The following is a 14,277-nucleotide window of genomic DNA, read 5'->3' on the forward strand; positions in this document are numbered from 1 at the left end:
TCCTTTTTCTCTAAACTACGACTTTCACTCAGCTTTTAGCAAAAATACTTGTTAGCCAATTTATTTTACTAAAATATATTGAATAGAAGAACCCTTTATCAGTTCAAATAATTCATTTTACTTGAACCAAATCTAAACCTTCTGAAGCACATTCACAGCACATTCTTGGATTATATCCTGTTTTCCTAAGCCCTATTAATAGTGTTCTCTGACCTTCCAGATGTATCTGACTGGACCAGAGGAGATCCATGCACAGAACTGTCATCGATAAGGTCTTGATTTACCCTTTTCTCCCTGTATTGGCAAGATGGGGACCATGGACTGAGAAGGCTCGGACTGGTCAGGTGACCATAAAACTGAACCCTCAATGCTCTTTTACCAAAAGCCACCGCAAGCTTTCCACATTTTTTTACTGTTCTAGGCTGTTTCTTCTCCATACTCTGTCCCCATAGAAACAGTTTAGATTTACAGCAGAATTCCCTCTTTTTATTCAATAGTAACGTTCTTATTCAGCACTTTGATTTTTAAGAAGAATTAAAGTTTATTTCCTTCACTTCTATATTTGTTAGCAGGATCACTAAGATTTCATTCACACAAACATAACCTTGTGTAATTGTGATAAAGCTTCTTAAAAAATGTAAGTGATGTACTTCATGTAAAATACACTTTGTAGACAAATTTGTAATTTTAACTACAGCGACCACAAATAAAGAGACTTAAAGATCCATTTTGGCCTTGCAGTATTCTATGAGCCTTTTTCAATGATGAAGTTGTCAGCAAATTGATGTTTGGCAAGGCTTTTCTTTTCAACTTTGTTCTTTCTGTACATCTGCAGCAGGATAAGGCAGGAGTTTCACTGCAGGAAGCAGCAGTTAACCAAAGGTTCCTAAGATACCAGGCTGAAAATGCTTTGTCCTTTTCTAATGTAAAGCAGGTTGATTTTGCTAGAAGTTAAACTTTCTAGAGTGAAATGACTACTATAACTTATGAGTTAAGTGTAATATTTTCAGAATCTATCCATCCGTTTTATTCTTTTAACTTGATTAGGAACATTAAGTTGAAAAAATTGAAGCAAATATAACATGGCCCCAGAGCCCTCAATTTTTCTGTTCAAGCCCTTTACAAGTCACCAAACCAGGGAGAGCATCTGGCGTTTGAAAAGCAACTACAACTGTTGCATTTTTTTCCAACAACAGTGCATAGAGCTTAGTTTTTTTCTATGAAGTGGAGTTTATTACAACATAAAGGAACAGTAATTAAACAGTTACTTTAATGGAATATCTTACAAATCAATTCATACAGAGAAAAGCAAACACAATGTTGGTTTAAAGTTATTACCAATAAGCTACGTTGTTAAGCTGTTAGCGAGTAAGTGTAGTACTGTAAACTAGCAATCAAGTACTGTAGTAACTTGCAGTTCAGAACGAGATGGTAAAAATACCAGAGAAACAAAGACATTTTTAAGACTTTTTGTACTCAATTCTTTCTACTTTCACATCATCTCCAATTAGTTGATAGACATATGTAACTACTGTAGAGGCCTGGATATCCATCAGCACAAATGAAGGAATGATGTTGCTAGAAAGAAAGGAAAAAATCCGTATTAATTGTACATATATAATGGCCTGAGCAGTGTTTCACCGCTACTTAATAGGAATCACTCTAATAAAAATGGATATTATTTTTTAAGCACAGATAAGAAGCTTTAAGTATTTTGTCTGTTTTGGTCAAGGAGATCTGGCAAGTGCTACCAACCCTTCCCCTCCCTGACATTTAGAATGGAAACATGAACCTTCACAAGGAGTTTTGTTATCAAAAAGAAACCCCCACGGGTGTTTTTCATACTTCACTTACTTCTCTAAGGCATGATAAGCTCCTGTAGCTGATCCTGGATTTATATAGAACTTGTTTTCATGTTCAAATGCCTCAAATTTGTGTGTGTGTCCCGAAATGAGGATGTCCACGTCAAACTGCCTCTGTAGCAGCGCCAGGCTGGCCATATCACCCCAAGGAATGACCTGGTGGCCATGAATCAGCCCGATTTTGAACTGTCCAACAGTTACAACTTTCTGTTCAGGATAATTCAGGTTCTAAAAATACAAAGAAAGAACATACCACAGGTTAGATGTACAGATCTATATTTAAAAATCTCTATGCAACACAAAGAAGATGGGGGAAGCTTATGGAAATATTCAATAAAACTGGCCCTACCACTACAAAATGAGAGCTACAAAGCTGCTTTTGTGAACACTGGAAAATGTGGTAGGATACAAGGAACTTCAAAGATGTGACAACAGCAGGTCCTGTCTGCTGCAGTCCTAGACACAGCCAAGTATGCAAATTACTTTTAATCATTCTGATGACAGATGAGAACTTACTCTGCAATTCACACTATTGATTGCAACCCCAAATCTTTTGCCCAGTTTGCTTGTCAGGTGCTCTTAGTGCCACAAAACCTCAGTTTGCCCACTTGTACTTGAACTACAAATAAGCCAAATGTTGCCTTTATATTAAAAAAAATGTAATTATCAAGAGAGGCCACTACCTCATCGAAGTCCCCTCTGACAACATGAACATCCCCAGCCAGAGTCTTGAGGTAGTCATAAGTGTCCTTGGTGCAGAGGTTTCCTGTGCAGAGGATGTGTTGGATCTTCCCTGGAACCAGCAGTTTTTTGAATTTGGCTGGGAGGCTGTTGCAGCGATGTGGGATGTGAAGATCTCCTAATACTAACACCAACTTATCGGGTGTCACGACAGGAAAGAAAGGTCATTATAGACGCTTATCAAACAAGAATCACTGGCAACCAGAAACACTGCAATGTTTTCTTCAGTTTCATACTTTGCATTTTGATGTAAAAGCTACTAAAATAAGGATGAAATGATGATGGAATACTGCTATATTGAGGGAAAACAGGGGACCTTGCTAATGCAGAACATTATCCAGCCTTAAAAGAGCCTACAGAATATTTTATTTTTGTTGCTGAAAGCCATTGCAAGGTGTAAAAACCTTTACTTGATCTTAAAGGCCTTTTACAGAATCGTTTTGGTTGGAACAGAAGTGTAACTACTTGATGTATTTTACATAAATTTGGGAACAACCATAAACTCTCCCACATTTTCCTCTCCTTAAGCATAAAAGACATCTCTACTACATGTTCTTAAGCACAGACCTGGCTAAACCATGGCCACTTCCCTTTAGAACTCTTTATCCAAATTTCTTTCTACTTTAATTTCTGTTTTGTCCCCTATCAAAAGAAAAGTGGCAAATGTGCAACAAGTGTTAACAGCTGACCAGAACAGGAACCTTGTTCAGAGTCCATATTGTAGGAACCACTGAACTGTAACAGGATAAGAGGAACAGTTTAAAGTAATAAAACAAACAAAAAAAGGGGACACTGCAGAAAATAAGCCAGACAACCACACAGAGTGGTTCTATTACCAGTTCTATATATTCATTCATTAGTTGCAGCACAACAGATGCCAGGGGAATACAAGTTTAACGGGGGCTTCAAAATTACAGATTCAGATGAAGCAAGACCATAGTTTAATATCACAGGCTTTAAATCTACAAATAAAGAAATAATTAATGCAAGCAACACAGCAATAAATTAACTATGCAAAAAGGGGATGAAAAGTTCTACAAAGCATGGGGTGTTACACCACTGTACCGTAAAAACACTGCAACTAGAGCCAGTCATCCCTGTGAACTTGATAAATAGCTCCATATTGACAAGAGGCAGTTTATCTTCCAACTGTAATGCTTTGTTAGTAACACAGTTCCTGAAATGGCAGCCCTCAAATGGCCTTGTAAAAGATACAGCCCAGATACATATAAAAGCAGTATTAAGCATGCTAAGAAATTTCATTTTTTAATATTTGCTTTTTACATTTTCAGGCTATGCAGCCATCTTTATGCTAACAGTGATCAAAAAAGGCACAGGGAACCTGGGTGCACTTCTTGTTTGGATTTTGGGGTGGTTTTTTTTAGATTAAGAATGTCCCAGTGCCATCATCAAAGCCACGCGTCTTTGGAGAATAATCGGTAAAGCAATACAAGATTTTTTTAATCAATGAGCTGCCAATTTTAAACTAACCCAAGAGAGACCAAAATAAGAGACACATTTTTTATGGTCTTTCAAGAGTTCCCAGTGAAAAACACTCTCACTGCCATCAATCTAGAGATTATATACTTGAATGCAAGTAAAAAATGGATGTTGCTGATTTATTAAAGTGGCTACAGATAGATTATCTTAATGACACTTAAGGGACTTGACATACAATACCAGTTATGTATTTAATGTTCAATAAAATTATACTGCCACTTAAAGCAAAGAACTCTACTGAAATCAGCAGAGTTTGTGCATTCAACACAGACCGTTTCCCTCGCTGACCAACTGGCTGCCCCATAATCATGTTTGAACTCCTGTTAATTAAAGAAAAGCTCAGCAAGCTACAATAACACAAATTAATTAAAAGCACTGAAGTGTGTTAAATAATCACGGGTATCTGCAACGTTAAATAGTGGCAAAGAATGTTATGATATCGGGCTTTAATGGGGATTTAGATGCGATGCTATGAAGAGCAGCCTCTGATTCGGATGTACCGTCTGACATGAATTTATATCACGTAGTAAAAATTACCAAGCCCTTACCCCCGGTGTGAGCAACAGCCAAGAGGAGGAAACTTACTCTGTGCCCAGCCTGAGCGGGGTGGAGGAGTTGATTGCAGACAGGGGGGATGAAAAACAGGGCGAAACATGATCAATGTTAAGCAAAAGAAAGCAACAGAAAAAGAAAACATAGCCAAATGAACAGGCAAATCATAATTAATGGATTGTCGATGTTATGAAAGAAGCGTTAAAAAAATAAACACGGTTTAAGATGGGCTCCAGTTCTCCCTCAGCGCGGCCTCCGCGGGGCTTCCCCGCCTCGCAGCGCCCCCCGCCCGCCCCCCATCCACCCCAGCCCGGCTGTAACCGCGGTTCTGGGCGGCCGCTGACAGAAAACGGACCCTGCCCCAGCGGGGCCGTCCCGCCCGCCGCGCTGCTGACTCAGGCCCGCCGGGCAGCGGCCGGAGGAAAGAGGCCGAGGGCCCCCCGGCGCCGTGGGGCGAACCCCGCTAGGCAGAGAACCCCGTTGTGGAGAGGACCCCGGGGCCGGGCCGCCGCTCACCATCCTGCCCGGCGCCGCGTCCCTCACACCGCCGCTGCGGCTGCTCCCGGAAGCGAGGCCGCCGCCAATCACCCGCTACGGCTCCTCCAAAGGGCCAAGGGAGCCTGAAACGCGTTTCTCCGCAGCCAGCCCGCTGATTACATCCGGGTCTCTGAGGCCCCGCCCCTCGCCCACAGCGAGGCGTTTCCCGCCCTTTTCGCAGCCGTCGTGTGCGGAGAAGGGCAGCGGGAGCCATGAAGTGTGTCATTGGGGGGGCTCACCTCAGAGGTACCCATGGCCCCAGGGGAGGCAGCAAGCCTGAGACAAAGGGCTGTGTTTGTGAGAAACGGGGCTGCCTCAGGGTGGCACAGCTCAGTGGCCATGAGGGTGTGAACGGCCTCCTGACGCTGCCCTCAGCAGTGTCCCGGGGCTGCCACAGGGTGTAAAATGGGGCACAGAGCAACGGGAACTGCTTCCAGTGCCATGGCAGTCACAGAAGCGCTGAGGAGCTGCCTCTTTCTCATCCCCAGGACTAAGGTGGTTTTGCAGGGCCACACGCAGCCTGTGAAGATTGTGCAGAGCAGAGGGCTGGAGCTGTGGGACCTCAGGTGGAGAAGGAACCGCTTCCCCGGGTGCCTCCCAATGCACACAGTTCTCCTTCCAGGGGCCCGGCTCAACCTCCCACACACAGCATTCCCTGCAAAATACTGCTCTGCCACTGTCAGTGGGCTGAGGCAAATTCTGAGGCCCACTATCTGTTCCTTCTGTGTTTCTTAGGGCTTCATCTTTACAGGTGTCCAACTGCTTGCCACGTGCTCAGACTTGTTGCCATCTACAAAGTGTAATTTCTAACTTGAGCGGTGTTTGGTTTGATTAGATGGAATTAATTTGTAGTGGCATCAAGTCATACCAGCTGCTGCAAAGGTGGCGTGTGAGGTACACCTTGTTGGAGGCAGCTTCCAAAAACATAAAGGTGTTTGTGCTACTAAAAAGGAAAGAATGTTTTCCATCATGTCATCAGTGTAGGAAATTTGTAATGTTTCCTTTTAAACTGTTCTGGAGAAAATGCAGTATAACTTCTTTTTACCTCATTATACATATTGCACTCTCTTCTTTCCCTGCTAGTGTTCGGAAGAGCAATACATGCCCTAGCACGTATTAGTGATGAATTTTGGTTTGACCCCATAGAAAAAGGCGTAAGTTAATTTGATATATTGTAATTTTTAAATCTTTCTTGGAAGCGTGGTATTTATATTGTGGGATATTGTGGTGTTTTCCTTCAGATACCTTTCAGTCCAAGTTACATTCTCTCTCAGCTTTCTCCACTTTCAATATGGACAAATGCCATGTTTTCTGTGATTGTAATTATGCCGTTTCCATCATGGAAGGTTCATTCCTACTCTGCCCCTAATATTCTTCACGTTTTTGTTACCTAAGCTGAAGCTTGTCCAGGACATCCGGGTTAATACCAAGGGTGTTATTTCTATTGTCATGCGTCAAAAGGTTTGTGTTTTGTACCACATCAGGAGCTGCCTCTAAACATGGTTTTGTACTGGTGTGACTCAACAGGAAGAATGCAGCCATTAATGTGCCTCTAATTAATGAAACACCATTTCCAGCAGAATTAGGGTTTTCTCTAGAGGTTTCTTAGTAAAAGTGATCAACTCAACTTGCTGATAGGCTGGAAAATGAGAAGTAGAGATAATTTCTTTTTATACCTGAAGGATTTTTGTGGTGCTAGTAATGTTGTTGCTCATCTGTATGTATCATGTGGGTGGGTTTACAGGAAGATTGTTCTAGAATAAACTCCAGTCCTTCAAATGCCTCAAACACGAGCTGAGCTTTAAGTGTTTCAGTAACTCACACTTCAGGGCCACTCAAACGACTGTGGATTGAATTCCTACGCTTGACTCATACCAGTGACTTTGGAGCAGTAATAATGAAGGTGATTAGTTTGAACATGAATGTCTGCATGATGCATCTGCATTTATTTTGAGATATACACATTTAAAGGTTTTGTGTCTTAGGCATGGCACCAAAGCAGAGAGATAGCTTTTTTGTTAAAAGATTTGATATTAAATGATTTTGAGTTAACACATTGTTTTATTTCTGTTTTCAGCTTGCCTTAAGATCGGTGAATTCTTCAAGGTCCGCATATGCATGTGTCTTCTTCTCATCTATGTTTTTTCAGCATTACTGCTGGGCAGCTGTGTCTCAGCCGTGTCAGAAGGAAAAACAGTTCTCCCTTCCATGTAAATTGATAATTAAGGTACCTTTTAATGAATTGTCATGCACAGCTTTGTAAGCAGCAAATTAACCCAGTTTCCAAATTAAATGATAGGGGGAGGCTCTTGTGGGCATGCGGATGGCTTTAAACTCGAGTGCTTCTGAGCAGTTCTGCAAAAGAGAGCGTTGGTGTTTAATGATGCTTGGAAGTTGTGTGTCCTGAGCTGCGCCCTGCGGTGTCCGAATGCTGAACCAGCTTCATCACAGGGTGAAGGAAAAGCACATTTCTGCCTCTGGAGCATTTCTCCTGCAGCCTTCAAAACCAGTCTGGGGCAGGAGAGCTCTGACCAGTCATTTAGCAAACGGATCTGTTGACCACGTCTTAGAATCGCGGGTGAGGATGGTGAGGATCAGCGCCGGCCACCCCAGTGTCTGCTTACAGAGCATTAAGAGCAGGAGCTTGGGATAAACTGTACAAAACTCAGGAAACAATATTGCAAAATTGCTTGGTGAGTAACCTCTGTGCTGATTTTTCTGTTTTTGTTTTACAGTCAGTCCTTCCTGTATTTAGATGTGTAAATGTGCTGGAAAGGAATGTAGAGAAGTGCAGCATTTATACAAATATTAACGATCATCACATAACTTTTCAGCTCCTCTGCAAACACGGTAGGTTACAAATAAAGTGACTTGACAGAAACAGTTTAGAACAGCAGGGCAACACAATGTTCACTGTCATTAACTGAGTGTCATTGGGTTTTGTTCATATCCTTTATACATAGGTGTTGTAAAAACATATAACCTGATGTTTCAAGACTGTGATCCATTGCAGGCTGTTTTTGCGAAGCACTTGTGTCCAAATGTACTCAAAGTCCACTCGAGGTAATGAATACAAATATATTTTTCTGAAAGAAAAAATAAAAAATCATACAAGAGGCAATATTGCTCTCATAGGCGCTGATCAAAACCTGATTAGGGGACAGTGAAAAACAGCAGATTCCTAAATCCTGTATCCTACTGCTTCATTTTTCACATTACAACTTAAGAAATTCGGATCATGCTGCCATTAATGCTACTCAGTCTAACCTTGAGAAGTGTGCGATGTGTAATTTGAATACACATCTTTGAGCAAATTCCACCTATGACAAATAAAGTCGTGCTTTTATTTTATAGGCAAAGAATCCAGTGGTAACAGTACCATTTTTTAATGGAATAAGGCAAAGTTCTGGTTCAAGAAGCAGCTCCGGGCAGAATCCCAGAGTTGGTTTGTTGCAAACAAAGGCAAAGGATGGTTAAGACTCTGCTTTTCCTGACAGGGTTTCTGTTAAATGTGTTTCTTGTGCACAGGAGCTCTTGTCACAATAATTAACCATTAAAGCAATCAAGGTGGATGAAGTATCTCCGTATAAATGTTACGTATCATGTTTATAAAAAGATTATGCAACTTTTAAAACTGCAAGCAAGTATAGGACGCTGAGTTTTGCTCAGAATTGTGATACACACATAGACAAAGGAAGCAGCAATATGTGTGCGTGCGAGACCAATTTGACAGTGTACACAGGCATTAAATTTGCTTTAGTAATTATTGGTTGTGTTTTTAGATTCCTATGTTGGTGTATAAATCAATTAAGATACAGAACACTGTAAGGAGAGCACATTTCCAAGGCAGTTTTTCAAGCAGTATTGCCAAGTAACAGTTTTCATTTCTAATGTGAGGAACAAATGCTGGCTAAGTAATCCATGGCATGTAAAATAATGTTAATGTTGAATAAAATGTTGTAGGCTGCTGGCTGAAATAATGATTCACTTTCCGACCAGTCAAGAAGAAGTAACCTTATCAGTGACTCCAATGAAAGTTTGTTTCAAGAGTTACACTGAGGAGGACACTGGTAAGGAAATTCAAAATATGAAACAATGTTGGGATTTTAAAGCAGGTGAACTGAAGGCATCATAACTATTGCAGCATAAATGGAGAATGCATTTTATGGCTGAATGAGATTTGTATGAGAGGGAATATATATAGGGTGATTTTAAGTCATACTGCCACCCTCTGGTTTTAATATACATATATTTAATAACATTTTCCTAGTATCAGTAGCAGATACCAGATTCAGCATCCAATTCACATCAATTAAGCCATGTGCTGTAGGCTTGAACAGAGGTAATTACTGTGCTGCAAGAGCAGAAGCACAGCAACAGACAGGAAAAATGAGATAATTTTATGTTTTAAAAAGAATTATTTAAATCTGAATACCATAATTATAGAATTGATATAATTACGGAGTATATTTTAGTAGAAGGGCAATAGGGGGTGTCAGCTGGCCTGGTGCTGTTACACTGCCGTCTTCACATCTCCAGCCAACATGGAGAAGTATCTGGATTCTCCAGGTGTGACTCAAAGTAATTTTAAAGATATAATTGTGGTTTTGAAGCAGAGGTTCTTGTATATCGTATAATAAAGGGATGTTTTTTGTACTTGCTTGTGACCAAAGCTGAGGATAATGACCTGGAAAAAGATGAGTCCCTAGAGCGTAGGGTTGGGGATGGGGCTAAGGCTAAAGCGGTGCTGAGCGAGAAGGATGGAGTGAAACAGGGAAGAAATTACTGAAAATAAAGAGACACTTAAAAAGAGCACATTTTGAATGACAAATTTTGTTAGTTTAGAAGCATACAAGGGTTATTGTAGGACAGAAAGTGAAAAAAATAGCAGTTAAAAAATTTATGAGATACCAGAAACCAAGCAGTCAAGGATAAAAAGGAGGAATTACAAGCGTTGTTCTTGTGTAGTATGTGATACGATCCACTGCCTGCAGCAAACGTTCTGGGAAACAAAACGTGTCCTTTGAACAGATCTCCTGCCCAGGGCTTGGGTTTTTCCACCGTCGGGTTTAATTTTCACAGAAAGAAATTCCACCTTCTGCCCGGACTTGTTTTGGTTTGCGTGCAGTAGGCTCTGCTGTGCAGAAGCTGTGCTAGAAATAGATGTTTCTACAGTTTTTAGGAGCTTTACAAGAGTATATTTGAACACCCTCATTGTAGGCTGAGATTAAAAAAACCCTCTTGAGCAGAGAAACAGAAGACTGGGAATAGTTTGTGAGGCTTGTGAGGAGTCTGGCTGTTCAAACTGCCGTAGCATTTTTGTTAATGTCTCTGGGACTATAGCACATCAGGGACATGCCCTTGTACTTTCTTTCCACACACCTAATATCAACTAAGGCCTAATCTAATGATAACAAGCAACAAATACCTGAAACTGAAGAGCCTGTTTCCTGTCACTACTTACATATCAGGAAAAGATTTTAATTGAAAACAAAGAACCCAAGTTCACCTTAATTGTCCTCTGATGAGTGTCAGCAATTATGATTCAGCTGTTAAAGCCATGCTGCAGTTTGGTCTTCCCGTCTACAGGACAATAAGCAGCCGGTAATGCTATTTGTGATGAACGTCTGTCAACAAAGCAGATTTGCAAGAACAGCAGCAGGTATCAGGTCAGATCACACGGTAGAACATAAAACAGGTTCTGTTAAAAGCCATTTAAATCTACATAATACACTGTAAATAAATACAGGACTTAATTATGGAATAAATTTAGGTAAGCTAAATATCTATTACTGTTAGTCACTATAAAAATACAATTATTTGTTCAAATGATACTGATGTAAATATCTCATGGTTATAATAATCATTTTGTTGAGTTCAAACTTAATTCCTTTGAGTCCTGCACCTTTCTATTATTTTAAACAGATTTTTCAAAGACAGTGCTCACTGAAATACAACTAAATCCAGAAGAATTTGACTACTTTCAAGTTGGAGTCGATTCTGAAGTGACATTTTGCCTTAAAGAATTGAGGGTAAAGTACGAATTTTTTTTAAATAAACTGTTTCCCATTAACTTGCCTGCCACAACCAAGATGGTGCAGAATGGCCCTGGGACGTTCCACCAGGTCCTGACCAGCATTTCACCAGCTGGTTGAGGCTCAAGCTTTACAAACCAGGATCTTCAGGACACTGCAGAGTCCCGCACAGAACAAAAATGCCGTTTTAGTGCTGGGCAGACATGCAGTAACTGTACTGCAAAAAATACTGTGGCAACGTTCAGAAGTTTCTCTGTCAAAGCCCCAGGCAGGGAAGGCAAGAAACTTGTTCTAGAAGCAGTCGACTTTCTTTTTGCCAGTAAACAACAGCTGGGATAAACTTCCATTCTAATATTAATCTTCTGGTTTTAAAACAGCATCTAACCCCCCACCCCTTCTTTTCAGGGACTGCTGGCATTTTCAGAATCAACCAGTGTTCCTGTCTCAATCCATTTTGACGTGTCTGGAAAGTACGTTTCGGAACACGCCTGTCTAGACCTGCTGCAGTTACAGCTCTACACCTGATTTTTGTCTGTGGGTTATTCAATCTATATTGAACTGGAACAGAAAAATAGATTGTCATTTTATACCAAAAGCTGTATTTCGAATCTGCAAGCCAGAGTTAAGTAGTTTGTTATTATGCATAAAGCATTTAATGTAGGCACCAGTATTACTGCAGCAGCCATGCTGACTGGTGAGCACCTGTATATGTTACCTGGATACAGAGCCTGAAGTGTGCAATGATTTAATAGTCTACAGAAATAATACATTTTCTGTTTAAAACATAATTTTAACAGTTCCATATTTAAAACTGTAATTTAACCAAGTAGAATATTGGATGGCATTTGCTCACTGGTGCATTTATATCTAGCAGGAAGCCATCTCATAGCCTTCAGCAGCAAATATATTTGATTTTCAGCTTTTCAGCAAAGGCATTTTTAAATGTGTGTATAGAATTCCATGAGCTCTATTTCCTCCTACAACATGTGGAATTATGCCTGCTGGTTTAATCTCTGAATATTTGTGTTTAGACCGATTGCTTTCAGCATTGAGGACATGGTGCTAGAAGCCAACTTTATTTTGGCCACCCTGTCGGACATTGAAAAGGAGAGGGCGTCCCAGCAGGCTCCGGAAAGGTAACGCTGAGACTCAGGGGCAGGAGGCAACTGCCTTAGGAGCATCCAAAATGGAACTTTAAGGTTTTCCAGCTGAGTCAGATTAAGATGGAAGCAATTTGCTCATTCTTGCGGGGTATCAATAAGCACCATATGGATCCTGGATTCTTTGTTAACGGGAAAACTGATCTAGACAGGGTCGGGAACATCTTGGCTTCATGCAGTGATAGAACCCGGTGCCAGAGAGCGCTCCGTACCAGCGTCTGCTTTCCTGTGTCTCCACGGGGTTCTCTTGTATTGGGAGGGGAAGTCACTTGTTGAGAATCTCTTCTGAAGTTATAATGCTTTTCACAAACAGAAAATAAAGACATTCTAACAAAAACACGTTAAAGCCAGTTACTAACCTGACCTACTCTTTCCAATCCAGCTCGAAGACGCACACAGGTAAATCTGACAAAACCTCCGTGGACAGAGAGAACAGCGGAGCAGTTGCTTCCAAAAAGCCACAGTGGAACAGCAACACAGCGCCAGCAAAACCCGCAAGTCCTTTGGCAAAACAAGAGATTAAAGATATTCCCAGAGCTGCAAAGAGAGAGGTGACAGGGACAGAAGGAACAGCCATGACCAAGGCAGAGGAGCGGGCGGCGCTGGGAGAGGCCACAGGGGCTCAGTACCAGAAGGTAAGGAGACCGCGACCCCAGTTACAGGGAATCCCTCAGCGGCATCACCCAAACGCTGCTGCATGTTGAGTTTCAGTTCTGCATGTGGCGTTTCCACAGAACCGGCCTTCCCAGCAGCACAGTGGACCGAAAACACCACTACCGTGTTTAACTGTAATGCTGGAAATACTCGGGAGGGGTATTTTACCAAGAATCACTGTAGACTGATAAAGATTTTGAAGTGGCAAAAGCTTCAGAAATAATTAACCCCCAAATTCTGTATCACATGCAGTTTCTTACTTCCATAAATGTTGCGTTTTGCAGTTTCATTCCTTATTTTTCGGAGCAGTTTCTTGTCAGAAGGATGCCCCCAGTCACTCCTTCCATAGTTTAGCTACAGCGAGTGACACCGAAGAGGATTTTGGCAACGCACAGAGCTCCCCGGTTCTCTAGGGACACAAAGCGTTGGAGTCCAGGTAAAGACTATAAAGGATTGCCTTGAAAGATAAAAGAGTGTTTGACGTGGCATTTGTGGAGCTGTTTCTCATTTTAGAAGTTTAATTGCAGTTCTTCAGCAAGTTAGAACTCGATGGAAGCTATTTGTACTCCAAGCTTGTGGGGTGAGCTGCATTTCACAAACACCTATTCAGACACTCTGGCGAGTGGGAATCCTACGCACATGGTGCTTGTTTCATTTTTTTGCAAGACAGATATAAGAGAAGGACAAAACTCAACTCTGTACCGAGTTCTTTATCAGCTCCTGCTCTGCCAGTCCAGGTTCGGTATTCAGTTACTTTAACCACCAGCAAGGGTCATTCTAGAACTGTTAAATGCTGTCAGAACGCAATATAAATTTAGGTCACGATCTACAAGATTGAGGTTTGTGTCTCACCTATTCTGTAGGTGAAAAGCCTGGGAGATTCAGCTCTCCCATATGTTCTCAGGGAGTTCTGTTACCACTTCAGGCCAATTAACCTGCTGTTGTGAAGTGCTGGAAAAATAAACCCACCCCCAAACACCTAACAGCTGGTATTCTTACAGAAACTTTGCAGAGCTCGTAGTTACCTGAATAACCCACATTGTCACAGAAATGTGTTTAAAAAAAAAATAAACTTGTGCTGTCAAACATTGGTTTGAGGAGGCTTTTGTTTCAGACTTGCATTAATCTTTCCCCTCTCCTGCCTCTTCATCCAAACGCGGCTTTGAGAACAACGTGTGAAGGTCTGAACGAGAGCCCAACGCCACAGGTACCGGTGGTGGCTGCGCAGCTCTGCGC

General features: G+C 41.4%; 3 protein-coding genes across 10 annotated transcripts in view; 2 read left to right on the top strand and 1 right to left on the bottom strand.

Moving 5' to 3' along the window:
* The window catches only part of KNTC1 (kinetochore associated 1), a 40,233-nt gene extending 39,506 nt beyond the window's left edge, over positions 1-727 (top strand). For all 5 annotated transcript variants that reach the window (XM_065851251.2, XM_071815913.1, XM_065851253.2 and 2 more), the window contains one exon: positions 221-727. In XM_065851251.2, the coding sequence (XP_065707323.1) occupies positions 221-271 (51 nt within the window). In that variant the 3' untranslated portion in view covers positions 272-727. The remainder of the gene's footprint in view (positions 1-220) is intronic.
* Positions 728-1,252: 525 nt separating this feature from the next.
* Positions 1,253-5,296, bottom strand: VPS29 (VPS29 retromer complex component). Of its 2 annotated transcripts, XM_071815917.1 has the most exons (5): positions 5,172-5,189; positions 4,689-4,700; positions 2,546-2,737; positions 1,855-2,090; positions 1,253-1,578 (listed from the first exon to the last, which is right to left on the bottom strand). In XM_071815917.1, the coding sequence occupies exons 1-5, from the start codon at positions 5,172-5,174 to the stop codon at positions 1,461-1,463; spliced, it is 561 nt and encodes a 186-aa protein (XP_071672018.1). In that variant the 5' UTR covers positions 5,175-5,189; the 3' UTR covers positions 1,253-1,460. The 2 variants fall into 2 exon arrangements, with proteins under 2 accessions (XP_071672018.1, XP_065707328.1); XM_065851256.2 differs by lacking the exon at positions 4,689-4,700 and having other exon boundaries at positions 5,172-5,296.
* A 61-nt stretch (positions 5,297-5,357) lies between these two features.
* On the top strand, positions 5,358-14,129 carry RAD9B (RAD9 checkpoint clamp component B). 3 transcript variants are annotated; one of them, XM_065851645.2, is made up of 12 exons: positions 5,358-5,438; positions 6,276-6,346; positions 7,270-7,419; positions 7,928-8,042; positions 8,156-8,255; positions 9,156-9,262; positions 11,118-11,224; positions 11,633-11,697; positions 12,259-12,363; positions 12,770-13,022; positions 13,326-13,477; positions 13,569-14,129. In XM_065851645.2, exons 1-11 carry the CDS (start codon positions 5,405-5,407, stop codon positions 13,452-13,454), a joined length of 1,236 nt encoding a protein of 411 aa, XP_065707717.1. In that variant the 5' UTR covers positions 5,358-5,404; the 3' UTR covers positions 13,455-13,477; positions 13,569-14,129. The 3 variants fall into 3 exon arrangements, with proteins under 3 accessions (XP_065707717.1, XP_065707716.1, XP_071671928.1); XM_065851644.2 differs by having other exon boundaries at positions 13,326-14,129; XM_071815827.1 differs by lacking the exons at positions 5,358-5,438; positions 6,276-6,346 and adding an exon at positions 6,931-7,095 and having other exon boundaries at positions 13,326-14,129.
* The last annotated feature ends 148 nt before the right edge of the window (positions 14,130-14,277 follow it).

The sequence above is a fragment of the Patagioenas fasciata genome, chromosome 17 (genome assembly GCF_037038585.1).
Source record: "Patagioenas fasciata isolate bPatFas1 chromosome 17, bPatFas1.hap1, whole genome shotgun sequence".
Lineage (NCBI taxonomy): Eukaryota > Metazoa > Chordata > Aves > Columbiformes > Columbidae > Patagioenas > Patagioenas fasciata.

Excerpts from the sequence above, each read along its gene's own strand:
- VPS29 (XM_071815917.1), bottom strand. Across the intron at positions 2,091-2,545 it reads TCAGAGGGGACTTCGATGAG|AACCTGAATTATCCTGAACA; the intron begins GTAGTGGCCTCT and ends TTGTATTTTTAG. Across the intron at positions 1,579-1,854 it reads GCTTATCATGCCTTAGAGAA|CAACATCATTCCTTCATTTG; the intron begins GTAAGTGAAGTA and ends CTTTCTTTCTAG.
- RAD9B (XM_065851644.2), top strand. The coding sequence starts at position 5,405 with ATGAAGTGTGTCATTGGGGGGGCTCACCTCAGAG. Across the intron at positions 9,263-11,117 it reads TTACACTGAGGAGGACACTG|ATTTTTCAAAGACAGTGCTC; the intron begins GTAAGGAAATTC and ends TATTTTAAACAG. Across the intron at positions 11,225-11,632 it reads TTTGCCTTAAAGAATTGAGG|GGACTGCTGGCATTTTCAGA; the intron begins GTAAAGTACGAA and ends CCTTCTTTTCAG.